General features: G+C 54.9%; 2 protein-coding genes across 14 annotated transcripts in view; one reads left to right on the plus strand and one right to left on the minus strand.

Moving 5' to 3' along the window:
• The window catches only part of CUX2 (cut like homeobox 2), a 52,650-nt gene extending 42,030 nt beyond the window's left edge, over window positions 1-10,620 (plus strand). For 3 of the 10 annotated variants that reach the window (XM_032447834.1, XM_032447836.1, XM_032447837.1), the window contains 14 exons: window positions 8-56; window positions 181-372; window positions 859-1,050; window positions 1,129-1,187; window positions 1,260-1,308; window positions 1,413-1,512; window positions 2,108-2,755; window positions 3,351-3,452; window positions 4,420-5,195; window positions 5,630-5,789; window positions 6,415-6,702; window positions 6,939-7,127; window positions 7,209-7,482; window positions 8,053-10,620. In XM_032447834.1, the coding sequence (XP_032303725.1) occupies window positions 8-56; window positions 181-372; window positions 859-1,050; window positions 1,129-1,187; window positions 1,260-1,308; window positions 1,413-1,512; window positions 2,108-2,755; window positions 3,351-3,452; window positions 4,420-5,195; window positions 5,630-5,789; window positions 6,415-6,702; window positions 6,939-7,127; window positions 7,209-7,482; window positions 8,053-8,719 (3,745 nt within the window). In that variant the 3' untranslated portion in view covers window positions 8,720-10,620. The other 7 variants (XM_015878401.2, XM_015878408.2, XM_032447835.1 and 4 more) reach the window with 6 other exon arrangements.
• Window positions 10,621-11,758: 1,138 nt separating this feature from the next.
• PHETA1 (PH domain containing endocytic trafficking adaptor 1) lies at window positions 11,759-14,795 on the minus strand. 4 transcript variants are annotated; one of them, XM_015878409.2, is made up of 3 exons: window positions 14,132-14,795; window positions 13,668-13,795; window positions 11,759-13,273 (listed from the first exon to the last, which is right to left on the minus strand). In XM_015878409.2, the coding sequence occupies exon 3, from the start codon at window positions 13,269-13,271 to the stop codon at window positions 12,555-12,557; it is 717 nt and encodes a 238-aa protein (XP_015733895.1). In that variant the 5' UTR covers window positions 13,272-13,273; window positions 13,668-13,795; window positions 14,132-14,795; the 3' UTR covers window positions 11,759-12,554. The 4 variants fall into 4 exon arrangements, with proteins under 4 accessions (XP_015733895.1, XP_032303735.1, XP_032303734.1 ...); XM_032447844.1 differs by having other exon boundaries at window positions 13,668-13,829; XM_032447843.1 differs by having other exon boundaries at window positions 13,668-13,955.
• Between the last annotated feature and the right edge of the window lie 1,181 nt (window positions 14,796-15,976).

The following is a 15,976-nucleotide window of genomic DNA, read 5'->3' on the forward strand; positions in this document are numbered from 1 at the left end:
CTTTCAGGGCAGACGAAGTGGCCATGATCATGACCAACCTTGAAAAAGCCAACCAGGTGAGCTGAGAATTTCCAGTAGTGGATGAGAGCGGGGTGCTCAGGAGAGGGAGGCATGGTGCTGGGATTGGTTCTACCCTAGGCACAGGGTGGTTGTTCTGATCCACTTTCTGGTCTCTTGCAGCGTGCCGAGGCTGCGCAGAGGGAGGTGGAAAGCTTGAGGGAGCAGCTGGCAGCTGTCAACAGCTCCCTGCGCCTGGCCTGCTGCTCCCCTCAGGGTGCTGCTGGGGTGAGCAGCTCCTATAGCATTGGGGAACATCCATCCTGTAGTGGTTGGGAACATCCACTACAAGTGCTGGAAGCAGTCATTGCAGCTGTGAGCATCCCATCACCACCAGAAGTATCCCATCACAGTTCATAGCATCCCACCATAGTTGGAGCACCCATAGCAGCCGGGAACATCCCATTGCATCCCAGAGCACAACATAGAGGTTAGAAGCATTCATCATGATCAGGAGCATCCCATAATGGCCAGAAGCATCCCTTACAGCCACAAGCACCCCATGCATGCAGCCAGAAGCACTCTGCTGTGCCTGGGAGCACTATTTTGCATTAAGCAGTATCCATCGCATTTGGGAGGAGGCCAGAAGCAAAGCAGGAGGGATACAAGCTGATCATAACATTGCCTATGTTATAGGGAGCAGCCTCAGATAAAGTGGGGAATTTGCATTCCTATAGCATTCCTCTGAACATGGAAGACCTCTGAGGACAGAGGAAGGGTCCATCCCACCCCATGCCAGTGATAGCCCCCATGTCCCTGCATTGGGTGGCCAGGAGCTAATGCTGTACCCTCTCCCAGCAGGACAAAGCGAACTATTCCATGTGCTCAGGGTCAAGGCTGGAGGCTGCTCTGGCTGCCAAGGACCGGGAGATCCTACGGCTCCTGAAGGACATCCAACACCTCCAGAGCTCGCTACAGGAGCTGGAGGAATCCTCCGCCAACCAGATTGCTGAGCTAGAAGGACAGCTGGCCTCCAAGAATGAAGCCATTGAGGTGTGGGGGCTTGGGTGGGCACAGGGTGGGCACTGATCTGACTGTGTTGGCTTCACACCATGAGTGTGTCCTCCACAGAAGCTGGAGGAGAAGCTCCAGGCTCAAGCAGACTATGAGGAGATCAAGACAGAGCTGAGGTAGGCTTGCTCCCGCGGTTGGGTGCTGCGAGGCCACATCCCCCACCTCACCACCCCTCGTTTCTCCCCCAGCATCCTGAAGGCCATGAAGGTGGCATCCGCCAGCTGCAGCCTGCCCCAGGCAAGTGCCGTGGCACGGGCCCGGCGTCCTGGTGGGATGCGGGAGGTCTACTGGCCCTGCCAGAGCCCTGCCACCCCAGCCCACCGCTGCTTTGCCCCTTGCAGGGCATATCAAAGCCAGAGGACTCCCTGCTGCTGGGGAAGGAAGCATTCTACCCACAACAGAAGTACCTGCTGGAGAAGCCCAGCCTGATGGCCAGCACTGGTAGGGTAATGGTGGTCACACATTACCTCATGTGGCATAAATTGTAGAAGCGTTGGTTGGAAGAGGCCCTTAAATTCATCAAATCCAACCATCAACTTAATTCTACCAAGACCTTCACTAAACCATGTCTGTAAGAGTCATGTCTGCACATACATTGTAGAATCATGGAATGGTTTGGTTGGAAGGGATCATTGGGCGCCTCCATAGATAGGGCACCCACAGCTCTGGGCAGCACTGCCAGGGCCACAGCACCCTTCAAGTGAAGAAATCCCTCCTAACATCAGGTCTAGATCTCCCCTCTTTCATTTTAAAACCATTCCCCCTCGTCCTGTTACTATCAGACTGAGTACATATATACTTTTTAACATTTATGTCCATAATCAATCTGTGCCCAACCACTTGCTTGCTTCTCTATGTGGACTCTGATGTAGTCAAAGTTATGATGTCCACCATAGCTTGCAGGCACTGGGGTTGGATCCTGGCCCTCAGAAAGAGCCTGGAGATGGGATGGGGGATTCCTGTCTAGGGAAACTGAGGCAGGAGTGCCTAGCTGGCAGGACTATAGTGCGTGTCTATCTCTCTCATTCATCTCTAGAGGAGGATCCCTCTGAAGACGAGTCAGGGAAGGACCCACTGGGCATGGAACAGGCGTTCCCATCCCCCCAGCAGCTCCCACAGCCGCCAGCTGATGAGCCAGCCTCTCCTGCTCCTCTCCCAGCTGTACCTGGCCCTGGCCTGGCTCCTGAAGGCCCCCGGACGTTCCCAATGTCCCCCTTCCCAGGGGGAGAGCGGCTCCCAGGGGACACAGTACTCCCCAAGGGCCCTCCACTACAGGGGCCCCCCTACAAGAGTGAGGGTGCTGGAGGGGGACTACCCTTCACCACTGCTTTTTTTGGAGCCAAAAGCAGCTCTGTGCCCCCCAGCACTGTTCCGCCTACCACCAGCCCACCTGATGAGCCTGCCGAGGGCAGCGGGGGCAGCTCAGCTGATGAGGAGCAGCTGGATACAGCTGACATCGCCTTCCAGGTGAAGGAACAGCTGCTGAAACACAACATTGGGCAGAGGGTCTTTGGGCACTATGTGCTGGGGCTGTCACAGGGCTCTGTCAGTGAGATCCTGGCCCGGCCCAAGCCCTGGCGCAAGCTGACAGTGAAGGGCAAGGAGCCATTCATCAAGATGAAGCAGTTTCTCTCCGATGAGCAGAATGTACTGGCCCTGAGGACTATCCAGGTGCGCCAGAGAGGTGAGTGGTGGGGTGGCCCCAATGCCAGGTGCTGCCCCTAACTGCCCCTCTGCCACCACTGCACTCACACCTGAGCCCCATGGTGATGTATGGGGACACTGTGTGGAATCACCCATGGCATTCAAGGGTTGTCCCTAGTGGCCCCAGGCACTGCTCTCTGTGGGGCAGGGATGTCACAATCCATGTGCTCCTGGATGAGCTTCACTCATTTAGTCTTCCATTGGGCTTCTTTGTGGTATACAAATGAACGTTTTGGAATATATTGTTAAAATAATCAAGTTCTAGTGCTGCAGGACTGTGGTACAGTGTTGTCACCATCATGGAATAACTCCTGGCTCTGGGAACAGTGGCTCCTCAGCAGTGCTCTGATTTGCCATGGTGGCATCTGATCCCATGTGTCCTCAACCAGGTGATGCTGTGTTGGAGACAAGAGCTGTCAGTAGGGGCTGGCGACCAATGAATGGTGGTGTTTTTCTTAAATCCAGCATCCCTGAAAATAACTAAACATGAACAACAGTAAATGCTTCCTGACGTACAAGTGGAGCTTGTAGAACCAGTGCTGGTGACAAATCTCCTGTCATGCTTCTTTGATCAGGTAGCATCACACCGCGGATCAGAACGCCAGAAACCGGCTCTGATGATGCCATCAAAAACATCTTGGAGCAGGCAAAGAAGGAGATCGAGTCACAGAAGGGAGGTGCGTTCTGTCTATAGGTGTTTGGAGACTGTAGGCCACATATCCTTGGACCATCCCTTCCAGAAACAATTCTGAGACCTCAGGGTGGTTGTGAGGGTTGGAAGTGCTTCCTAGCTTCTCCCATCCATACACACAGCACTGGCCAAAATGGGTCTTTTTTGTCCATTTCTCCCATTGACATCCATAGAGATTTGAGAGATTGTGGAAAGAACTGCTGGTAAATATTGCTGGAAAGAAAACACCTATGCACAAGTGCACGTTGCCCTGTACCTGAGCTTTCAGAAACTTTGGACTTTTCCATCCTTCCTTTCCCTGAACAGATACTTAAATGAGAGCACACAATCCATGTGGTGTGAGGAATCATTAAGGCAGTTCTGCTCACAGTCAGTGATGAGAAATGAAATGCATTAAAACAGGTAGTCTGCTGAGAAGGCAGAATCCTGGAGGATTACATCAGACAGCAATGGTGGAAAAACAGTCAGAGAAAACAAACATGTTTACTGCCATCATTGGTAATGGGATTTATTTTGCAGCTGTCAGAATGGAATCACACTTAGGTACAGGAACGTTGTAGCTGCTTTCCCACCTCTCTGGCCAACTGCCCCCAGTTTTGTTGCTCTGAATGGTGCCAGTATGGTATGGGACATCCCTTTGGCCAGTTTGGGTCAGCTGTCCTGGCTCTGTTCCCTCCCAGCTCCTTGTGCACCCCCAGCTCCTCACTGTGGAGCAGCATGACGAGGTGAAAAGTCCTTGACTAAGTGTAAGCTCTGAACAGTTTCAGCCAAAACATGTGTGTTATCAGTGATACTCTCACCCTAAAACCAAAATATCCACTAGAAAGAAAATTAACTCCATTCCAGACAAAGGGCAGGAACAAAACTCAAAATGTCAAAGCCTTCCCTCCCTCCTAACCAGCAATTCTACGAGTTCTGCACCCAGCAGTTCCCTTCATTCCCCCTCTTTGCAGGTGAGCCCAAAAACCCATCAACATCTCAAGCAGTGACCAACGGGGCGGGTGGCAGCAGCTCAGAGGACGCCATCAAGAGCATCCTGGAGCAGGCACGGCGGGAGATGCAGGCACAGCAGCAGGCACTGCTGGAGATGGAGTCAGGGAGCAGCGGGCGGCCTGTGGGCACTCCACCCACTGAGCGTTCCACATTGGCCACAGTCAGCCAAAACATCGTCCCAGCCTATGTCAAGCAGGAGGAGGGCAGTGGGGCCAGCCCTGGCCCCCCGCAGACACCCCTTGCTGTCCTCTCACCTGCTGCCTTCGTGCAGAGCATCATCCGCAAGGTGAAGTCGGAGATTGGTGATGCTGGTTCTTATTTTGACCAGCACTGGGCATCAGAGCGCAGCCTGCTCAGCCGACCCTACACCTCTGTTTCGCCTTCACTCTCCTCCTCTTCCTCGAGCTACTCCAGCATGGCCAATGGACGAGGCTGGCCAAGGGGTGAGCCTGCTGAGAGTGGAGCCAATGAGGATGAGCTGCCAGCAGCTGAGGATGAGCCACACCGATTGGCAGAGATGAAGGTGGAGGGTGCCGGCATGGAGCCGGTGACTGGTGGCCGGCTGTCCTACTACCCTGCCTATGTACCACGCACCCTGAAGCCCACCGTGCCTCCGCTGACCCCAGAGCAGTATGAGATGTACATGTACAGGGAGGTGGACACACTGGAGCTGACACGGCAGGTCAAGGAGAAGTTGGCCAAGAATGGCATCTGCCAGAGGATCTTTGGAGAGAAGGTACCAGCCCGGGGAACGGAGTCGGGTGTCCCCTTGGTGGGGTGGGAACTGTGCACATCAGTACCCAGGGCTGGCTGATGTCCTCTAGCACCTCCTGCCAGGGTCCTCACTGTGCCCCGGGGGTCCCCTCAGAGTCCTCAATGTCCAAGCCAACCCAGCAGTCTCCTGATGGCCACCACCAATTGATTGGTGGCACTGCCCACAGGGAAAGTGCTGTCCCCACAACCCATACCCAGTGGGTAGCCCTGAGGGTGATCCCACACCTGCACCAAGCACTGGGACTGAGGGATTTGGGCATACCATGGGGTGTGAGTACAAGACCTGTCCCCTCCATCCATCCTGCTCCTTGCCCCAGCGCGGCCGGGCTAGCGTCCTGTTCAGCAGGGACGATGGCCAGGCAGCAGCCCAGCACATAATGCCTGCACCGTACCCAGGTACTGGGCCTGTCCCAGGGCAGTGTGAGTGACATGCTGTCCCGGCCCAAGCCATGGAGTAAGCTGACGCAGAAGGGACGGGAGCCCTTCATCCGCATGCAGCTCTGGCTGACGGACCAGCTGGGGCAAGGCATCAGCCAGCAGCCGACTCCCTCCCAGGGTAAGTGCTGCCGCTGCCACATCCTTTGCTCCATAAACTTCCTAATGCCATTCCCATCCATCTCCCGCATCCTAATACAGGAGGATTTGGTCATGTCCTCATCCCACACAGCATCCTCTCAGCACCAGCAGCTGCCCCAGGCTACCTGACATCACCTGTTCTTCCTTCTGTCCAAAGCCGCCCCTCCGATACATCCAGCTCATTTCAACCCCCTTTAATTAGTATGTTAGACAAGACAGGGCTGTTGCACAGCTCCTCTAATGTTATTTTGTCAGAAATGGGTTTTGAAAGTCATCTAGTCAAAAAAAAGAAAAAGAAAAATGCAACAAAAATCCTTGGCTTTGTGCCTGGAATAAAGAAGTAGTTGGGTTTTTATGTTAATATTGTGTTTTCTCTCTTTAATTATTCCACTGTTGCCTCCTGCTCAGCCATAGATGCCGGAGAGGCTCTGCTGACTTTCTCCCTTTCAGGAATAATAAATAATAATTAATAACAGATGAATAATAAAAATAACCTTCATGTTCCTGCTGCCATCCCCTCCCCTCATCCTTGTGGCCCTTTATTGGGTTTGAGCAGTGACCTCCCACTAGTGCCATTGACCCGTCCTCTCCCTGGTGCCACACAGCCAGCCCTGCCGAGCCACAGCCATCCCCCTCGCCGCCCCCCAGCCCCACTGAGCACGAGAAAGGCTCGCAGGAGCCCCTTACCCTCACCCTGGAGAGCAGCAAGGAAAACCAGCAGCCCGAGGGCAGAGTGGTGGCAGGCAAGGCACACCCCAACAGCCAAGGCCCTGTGGGCATCCAGGAGATTGTCGCCATGTCCCCTGAGCTGGACACCTACTCCATCACCAAGAAGGTCAAGGAGGTGTTGACGGACAACAATTTAGGTGCGAGCGCCATTTTGGGAGAAGCTGGTGAGGCGAGTGGGTTCCTGGTTGACTGGCTCTGTTGACAAGGTGTTGGGTGATGATGTGGTGGGGTGGTGGAGTGATGGGTTGACATAGTGATGAGGTGAAAGGGTGGTGGGGTGATGGGATGGACATGCAGATGGGGTGACATGGTGGCAGGGTGGCAGGGTGATTGGGAAGTGGCTGGCTGGACAGTGGTGGGACTTGTCCCTCTCTAACCACCTCTGCTTCTCCTCTGCCAGGCCAGCGGCTGTTTGGGGAGAGCATCCTGGGCCTGACGCAGGGCTCGGTGTCCGATCTCCTCTCCAGGCCCAAGCCATGGCACAAGCTGAGCCTGAAGGGGAGGGAGCCCTTTGTCCGCATGCAACTCTGGCTCAACGACCCCCACAACGTCGAAAAACTGCGTGACATGAAGAAGCTGGAGAAGAAAGGTAAGCATGGGGGCTGGGTGGCAGTGGATGGGCAGGGTGGAAGGGGCTGAGCGGCACGCAGCTCTGTCTCCTCTCCTGCAGCCTACCTGAAGCGCCGGTATGGGCTGATGAGTGCTGGCTCAGACAGCGAGTCCCCTGGTGCCCGCTCTGAGTGTGCCAGCCCTGGCCTGCAGCCCCAGGACCTCAGCCTCCTGCAGATCAAGAAGCCACGGGTAGTGCTGGCTCCTGAGGAGAAAGAAGCCTTGAAGAAAGCCTACCAGCTAGAACCCTATCCCTCCCAGCAGACCATCGAGCTGCTCTCCTTCCAGCTCAACCTCAAGACCAACACCGTCATCAACTGGTTTCACAACTACAGGTATGGATGCTGCTGAAACAGCACAAAGCAACCCTGAAGTGTGTCTTCGAATAATGATATCTAAAACAACAACAAAAAAAGCAGTAGGGGAAAATATGTGCAAAGGTGGGTGAGGTTGGAAGGCTGCAGGCTGGAAAGAGCCCAAAGGATGAGAGGTAATGGTCTTAAGTTTCAAGTTAGATAGTCAGAAAAATTTCTTCAACAGAAGAGTGGTCACATGCAGGAGTGGTCTGCCCAGAGAGTTGAGTCACTGTCCCTAGAGGTGTTCAAGAAACATGTAGATGTTGTGATTTAGTGGGGGAATAATGGTGGTAAGTGGACAGTTGGACTATCTTGGAGGTCTTTTCCAGCACTGGTGAATCCGTGACTCTCTGATTCATGGTGGGGTTGGGTTGGGTTTGGACATGATGATCTTTAGGGGTCTTTATCAACATTAATGATTCTATGATTCTATCATTCTGTGAATGACAAGTTGGGTTTTTTATGTTTGAAGCACTCAATACAATACCTGCCTGTTGATGTTTTTCCCAGCTGGCATGATCACTCACACCCTGTGTTTGTGCCCCACAGGTCACGGATGCGCCGGGAGATGCTGGTGGAGGGCACGCAAGACAATGACACGGACCCAGAGCAGAGTAGTGGGGCAGCTGGCCCAAGGCCCAGGGCCCCACACAGCCCTGACTCGGATGCCGAGGACCGAAAACCCCTTTTCAGTGGGGGCGAGCACTCTTGCACTGTTGAGGTGAAGGTGAAAGAGGAGCAGGGGGAGGTGGGCAGCTGGAGCCACCGGCGGGACTCGCATAGCCCGGTCGGGACAGCAGAAAGCACTGGACCCCCACAAGAGGAGCGAGGAGGAGCCCCCCATGCTGCTTCCCCCAGCACTGGCAGCCTCCCACGGCGGGGAGGCCGAGCCAGGGCCTCTGGAGGTCCTCCACCACCACCACCACCACTGCATCCCGACCCTGGTGGCTCGCAGTCATCAGCCAACTCATCCCGCTGTAGCCTGGAGGTGTCCCCCAGCTCGCCTTCCGCTGCCTCCTCGCCTGGCCTTGCTGGTTCAGCCTCACCAGGGCCATCTTCTGCTGGGCCAGTCTCGCCAGCACTGCCTCCAGCCCCATGTCCCCGGCTCAGCACCAGCGTCCAGCGACGTCATGAGAAGATGGCCAACCTCAACAACATCATTCACCGCCTGGAGCGAGCTGCCAACCGCGAGGAGGTCCTCGAGTGGGAGTTCTGAGCTGCCTTCCAGACACACACATCTCTCTATATTTTGTTAAACTCAGCGTGCACCGAGAGGTGGGACCTGCAATGGTGTCCACGAAGCCGCCCCAGCTTTGTTTTCAATGTGAAAAACTGGGAACGATTTTAGAAAAGAAAAAGAAAAAAAATATTTATAGACCTCTTTTAGATATTTTAATAAAAGGATACTTTGGAATTTATTAACAGCTTAAGCTGCTTTGATATTAAAGATAGCTATAAAATCAAGATGATGTAGCAGTTGTGTCATTAAATGTACACTGAAGTCTTGTAGTTTGCCACTGGATGAGATTAAAAACAAACAAAGAAAACAGAAAAAAAACCAACCCACAGAAAAGACTTACTGAGCAAAGCCATCAAGAAGCACTATGAGACTGACCAAATTTGATAAACTTTTGCATAGCAGTTTTCCACATCTGTCTGTAAGACACTGCATCGCTTCTGCCCCATCCAGAGACTGTGTTATAGTCCATGAAGACTCTAAATCAGAAACCTTGACGCCATCGAGTATGTATTTAGTTCTGGTGGTATGTTTTTGAAACCTTTGTAACACAGAATGTCACGTGCAGTTGTATATGTTGTAGAAATGTCTGCAATAGCCTTCTGGAACAAGACTTAGCATGGTGCAAATGCGGTCCCTCGCGCTCCCTCAAGTCAGTAGCTGGTGCTGGCCCTGAGCAATAACAGCACTCAGAAAAGAGAGGAAAAAGGCAAAACAGACCCAAGTGAAGCAAACTGTCTCTGATTGTGGTGGTGATGGGAAGAGGCACCTGGGTTTGACACCTGGAGCAGCTCCAGCTGGCTTGGGATAGCATTCGGGGTCCCCATGCTCTACTGTCATATGGAAAATGAAATCACTGGTGCCTAGGGACTACAAAAGCCAGGACATGCCCTGCTTGGGGTTCTCCCTACACCATGTCCAGCTTTGGGGGCTGAAGCACTTTTTTAGTTTGGAGGCTTTGGGATGTGGGCAGGGGGAGCATCCCCTTGCCATGGCCATGTCCTGTTTCTGCAGCCACATCCCATTGTCATGGCCTTGTCTCCTTGCCATGATCGCATCCTATTGTCATGGCCATGTCCCAAAGCAGTGGCTATGTCTCAGTGAGCTGGGACAAGCCTGGAGGAGTGTCAAGCCATGCTCCTGCTTGGGGCTGAGTTGGGCAAAGCAGTGTTGCCTTGCAACTGACCTAGTGCAAAGCCACAGCAGTGCTGCTATGGCACTCCAACACTAAGATCGCATCTAAGCGCATGGGTGCTCCCATCTCACTGCCCCAACTAACAAAATGCCTTTAGAAGAGGAGGGTGGGTTGTTCTATACTGTTTCCTGTCCATCCCGTTTCTCAATGCATTTTGCAAGCACCAAGAACGTGGTGTACTGTGCTCCGGCCATCCCCTCTGCCATCTGTCACCTGATGAGAGGCACTATGGGGCCGTGGGGGAGAGCTCGATGCCAGCTCTGAGGCTATGCATTGACTTGTTTTCCACTGTAGACATTTTTTATCAGAATAGAAGGTATTTTTATACTCTGGTGGTAGTCAGGGAGCAATTCCAAAAGCAAGCTCAGCTTTGCACCGGCGCGAGCTCCCTGAGGTCACCCTGATGCCACCGTGCTGCTGAAGGCCGAGGCGTACCCATTGCCGACTGTTCTCCGTAGTGTGCTTGTGTTAGCTTTAGTGGAACGGGATTTGATGAAGCACTTAGGGTAGACTCTGGAACATGGAAATCCTGTTGTACTAAAAGCTAGTGGGACATCCTGATCACATTTTGTTATAGGCTCATGTACTGTACTTCAAAAGTTTCTATGAGATCGATGAACTTTGTTAACAATTTTGGAAGGAACAAGTTCTGTAAAGAGCCACTAAATACAGAAGTTGGATAAGACTCTTGGCGTCATGGTGTGTTTCTTTGCAGGACCTGAGACGTGCGGTGGTGTCTCCCACTGAGTTTCACCCCTTGCATTGGTTTTTGGGGCTCTTGCAGACATCAATATCACTCCATGGGGAAAAAGGGGATGTCTGTGGGGTTGGTTCAGCTTGAGGTGCAGTCTTGCCCCATGGCAGCATGTGTCCCTGGTACTTGGTTCCAGTCTGTGTCCACTTTGGCTTCCATTGGGAGCCACCTGACCTTACAGAGCTCAGCATCCCCCTGTGATTTTGTAGCTACTACCACAAGGTGGGGAGGTTTGGCATGTGATGAATTAATAAATCCACATGTTGCGTATCTGTTTAAGCTTGTTTGTCGACTAACACATTGGGAAGGATTTATTTTTAATGAATATCTGAACACCTTGAAAAGCTCAGCCAGCTGCCATGGAAACCACAGCGGCTGCATTCTCCATCTGGATGCAGGGGGACGTCACCTCAGCTGCCCTCTGTGAGCCAGAATGCCATGCAGGATGGCAGTGCCACCTATGTGACAGCAGGGTCCCCATCCCTGTGTAACACCAGCCCCAGTGAAGGGATGGGTATTTTGTCCTGGCTCAGTGAAACACAGCCTTGGCAAAAGTCTGGGGAGACAGGGGGCACCACAGGATGCTGCCCATGAGTTGGATTTTAGCAGGGCGCTTTAATGAGGATGGGAGCTAATGGAAACATTTGGCTGTTGGAGCTCAGATTGTCGGGGAAAAAAAATAAACTCTGCAGCTTGTTTGCAGACAATCTGACTTCCATATGACGACACTCCCACTCTTAGCAATGCTGCAGTCATTCATGTATGTGTGGATAGCAGTGGGGAACAGCTCATTACTTCATCCCTGTCCTTACCAGTTCAGCTTCCACGGCACAACCACACAGATCTGAGGCCCTCAGGACTCTGATGTGAGATTTCTGTCCCTCCAAAAGCAATTGCTATGCCATCCCTACTTGAGACCAACATGATGTCCTGAAGGCCCATGAGTGACACCATCCCATTCTATCCCCAACTCCCATCCCATGCCCAGCCACAACTCCATTCCCGACCTCATCCTTCAGGACCTTCTTTCATAAATGAGTCGAATGTGCAAACGATAAGGAGGCCATGAGGGAATTCCTGAAGCAATATTTATTTCAGAAAAAGAACTTGAGCCAGAGTTCTGAGAAGTCAAATGGAGATGGGGCTACTTGGCCCAACCCAGGGTGCCTCTCACTCCCAGATCTAAGGAGCAAACCCAGGAGGGGAGGGATTCAACAGCTTTAGTGAAGGAGGAGCTGGTGGAGCTGGTGGGATGTCTAACAACAGCAGTCACTGCACCAGCTGGGATGTCACAGAGTCCTTGGGCCAGCAGAATGGATACGAACAAGAGAAATGCCTGCATGAGACCCTAAGGCTCCAATGGTAGCCATGCTCTGCTTGCGCACATGAATCACTCTGCTCCCCCCGCTGCTGACACACACATTCCTGTTCATCGCTGTGACACTTCCCCTTTGTGACACTAGCCCTAAAATATCTGTCCTGGAGCCCTGGAGGATGTGGCTGGGTGCAAGCAACTCCACTGCAGAGTGAATTGAAGGACCAGGATCCTGCTGGGTGCCAGCAGCACGCAAACATGAAGCCACAGTGGCTGTTGTGCTTGGCACTGTGCTGCTAGGGAAGTGCTCGTGTGCTTGTTCTACAAACCACATCCTGCTGGAGCAGAGGGATGCCGTGGGGCTCAGCTGGCCTTAGGGAGGGGAAGGCAGTTCCTGCTCTCTGGCAGTACAACACCTGTCCAAACCCTCCGCAGAATCCTTGCATCTGGAGGTCCCAGAGCACCCAGCTCAGCACTTGCTCCCAGGAGCTGTGAGTTCTATAAAGGGGACTGAAATTGCACTGAAGACACTCCATGCCCTCAGGGCCTCTCAGGGCCGGTGCTGGCACTGCCGGTGCTGCCAGTCCTGCCGCAGCTGGGCCACCTCCCTCCCGTACCGCTCGTGCAGACGGCAGAACGCCGAGATCTCAGCCGTCCCGGTGTCACCGCTGGATGCTCGCCGGCGCGGAGGCAGCGGTGGTGGCCGTGGGTTGGTGTCATCATCACAACCATCACACAACCGGTCCACGCCAGGCGCATTGTTCCATACTGCACAGCCATTCTCCTTTGGCAGAACCGCAGGCAGAGCTGGCAGGGAGTGCTCCATCCGTAAAGGCCGTGCCTTGCAGCAGGCTGGGTTGTGCCGGCAGCCCCACCGCATCTCCTCCAGCTGCTTCTCCAGCTCCCGCACCACCAGCCGCATGTAGTCAAAGCTGGCCCGTGACAGTGCCTTCACCCACGCCTCCATGGCCGCCTGGCTGTCAGCTGCCAGCACGTAGGTGCGTGATTTGGTGCCACTGAAGCGGATGGCAAAGGCAAATTCCTCAGCTGAGTCGCAGAGCTCCACAGTGCAGCCCTCCAGCACCACCAGCCCCACGGGCTCCCGGCTGTCGCGCTCCTCGAAGTAGAAGAGCATGTTGCCCTTGAGCACGAACCAGCGGCGGTGATACGCCGTGTGCCGCTCACCGCGCTTGTAGAGGAATCCAGCGTTGTCAGCCGGGGAGTCACAGGTGGCATAGAACACCAAACTGCGCTCGTTCAGCTTCATGGCTGCAGGGAGAGGGCGCAGGCAGGGTGTGTGCAGTGCTGCAGCCACCCGCCAGCTCCTTGTTCCTGGTGGCACCCAGGAAATGGAAATGGAGAGCAAACACCGCAGGCGCGCTCACCCCGGCACAACATAGTGCTGCAGGTTGGGTTTGACTTTGCACCCCAGGTGGTGTTTCCCCATAGAGAGCCCCACTTGGGGCTGGTGCCTCCCCCCCATACACACCACTGTCCCACCTCATCCAGCACAGGTGGCCTCGTGGCCACGCTCCTCCCTGCAGCCCAGCCCACGTGCAGGTCTGGCTCATGGGACCCTCATGGGCAGCACCACAAAGGGCCAGGCCACCCCCCTCCTTGTGTCCCCACACGGTGCCCTCACCGTCCCGTTCCTTCCACCCACCTGGGCTGCGAGGCACGGCTCTGCTCTATCTCTGGGCTCCAGCCGTGGGCGACCTTGGGGGACACGGAAGCGCTGGAAGCAGGGTCGGCTGCTGGCACAGGGCTGGCACCCCGCTGTCCCCACTCGCTCTGCCCCAAAATGACGAATTTCAGCGCGTCACCACTGCGTGCCCAGCACAAGACGGACACGTGCGAGGATGACCATTACTTTCCTACTGAGCCACATCGCAGGATGAAAGGAGCCAGGAGAGGGCTCCCGGTTCGGGGACACCAATCGGGATCTTAAAGCCTTTTGGGGGAGGGAACATTTGCACACGGGGGAGAACGCTCCAGTCCTCAGCGGGACCGCCCCGACCGAACCCCACCGCCACTCCCCAGCACCGCGCGGTCCCGCTACGCCTCGGCCCCACTCCAATCCCACACCGGACCCGCTCGGGGACGGCCCCGCTCCCATCCCCCGGGCACCTTTTGTCCTCGGTTTCCAGCACCTCGGCGTGGATCGGGCCGCCCCTCGGGCGGGGCGCTGCCACCCGGCTCCTCCCCGCACGTTTGTGCTGCTTCTGCCGCCGCCCCTCGCAGAGCCCGGCCCAGTCCGACCCAGTAATCCCAACTGGATGGATGGATGAGTACAGAGGTACCTATATAGGCTGAGTAGCGGGCCCAGGTGAACCTCATCAAGTCGAACAAATCCAATTGCAAGGGCTGCACCTGGGTCGTGGCAACCCCTGCAATCAGTACAAGCTGGGGGATCGTTGTACAAGCTTTCAGTATTTGGGTAGGGAGCTAGGAGATATGGCTTAGTGGCTTTCTGTAGGAATGGTAAAGGGAGGACGGTTGGACTAGGTGATCTTGTAGGTCCTTTCCAACCTTGTGATTCTATGAAAGGACTGTGCACAGCCCTTATCCAAGTGAACTTGTGGGTATTGGTGGATTGCAACTGGATGTGAGCCAGCAGTGTTTCCTCACAGCCCTAAAGCCAACCATATTCTGGGCTGCAACCAAAGCAGTGTGGGCAGCTGGTGGGGGAGGTGCTCCTGTCCCTCTGCCCTGGCACAGGGTGCACAGAGAGGTGGAGGTGCCCCATCCCTGCAGACACCCACAGTCAGGGGATGGGGCTGTGAGCACTGACGGAGCTGTGGGTGTCCCTGAGCACTGCAGGCAGTGGGAACAGATGGCTTTGGGGGTTCTTTCCAACTCAAACAGTTCTATGATTCTTATGGATGCACGGATGGGTGAGAAAGGCAAGAGCTCAGCGCTCACCACAGCTGCACAACATTTTTCACTCGCTCTCCATTTCCTCCAGATTCTTTGTTCCCCTGCTCAGCAATGAGCACATTTCAGTAGAAGCACTGTTGGGTTTTATTTTGCAAGAGAGCCAAGAAATCCCACTGCAGGCAACCGCCGCTGTAGGGACAGAGGTTTTCAGTTCACCGAAGGGTTCATCTGTCACCTGTGGACTTTCTCTTTCAGTCTACGAAAAGGGATTGAAGCAGCACTAAAACCACACAGGTTTTATATTCCCCCTTTTGCAGGGGGATTCTGCCCACGGCCCTGCAGCGCTTACAGCCCAGCCTGGCCACGCAGTGCCCATTGGCACAGCCACATCTGGAGCATGGAGAGCCATGGGGAGGAAGCAGAGCTTTATTAGAGTGGAGGGGGGTTGTGAAGAGACCCGGCTGCTCCCTGCAGCCTCCTTAGCATTAGTGGTGGGGCTGTTCCTCCCCTCTCTTTTGGAGAATCGTTCCAATTCCTCAAAACCCAACGGCCAAATTCCCCGTGAGTTTTGCTTCCTGTTGGGTCTCCCTCGGGACTGCCGCGTTTTGCCGCACACTCCAACACTTCCTCTTCTGGGCAGCCCCGTGACATTGCCCCTTTGTCCTTGCGGCATCCTCCCTGCAAAGGGATCCGATCCCGTGCCTCAGTTTCCCCATCCAGATCCTACGGGGCGATCTGGAAGTTGGGAAAACGCAGAGGAAAAGGGGTTGAGAGGGGACGAGGGGCCGCTGGGGGCCCTTTGGGACACCACCTCGGTCCCTGCTCCCGTGATCAGTGACTGCCACAGGGAGCGCGCTGAGCCGGGAGCTCTGAGTCACTGCGGGGAGAGGGGGGTGCTCCGGGGGGCAGGGGGGGCCCGGTGCTGTGCGGGGCTGCCGGGAGGGGGCGCCGGGAGTCCGCCTGCGGGGCTGCTGTGGGGCTATGGGGCTGAGGAGCTACGGGGCTGCTATGGGGCTACAGCAGGCAGCACTCGAGGGGGCTGCAGGGCAGCTCCACTATTGTCAGCATCACCATCTTCCTCACTTCCATCTGTCA

This window comes from Coturnix japonica, chromosome 15, assembly GCF_001577835.2.
Source record: "Coturnix japonica isolate 7356 chromosome 15, Coturnix japonica 2.1, whole genome shotgun sequence".
In the NCBI taxonomy this organism is placed as follows: domain Eukaryota; kingdom Metazoa; phylum Chordata; class Aves; order Galliformes; family Phasianidae; genus Coturnix; species Coturnix japonica.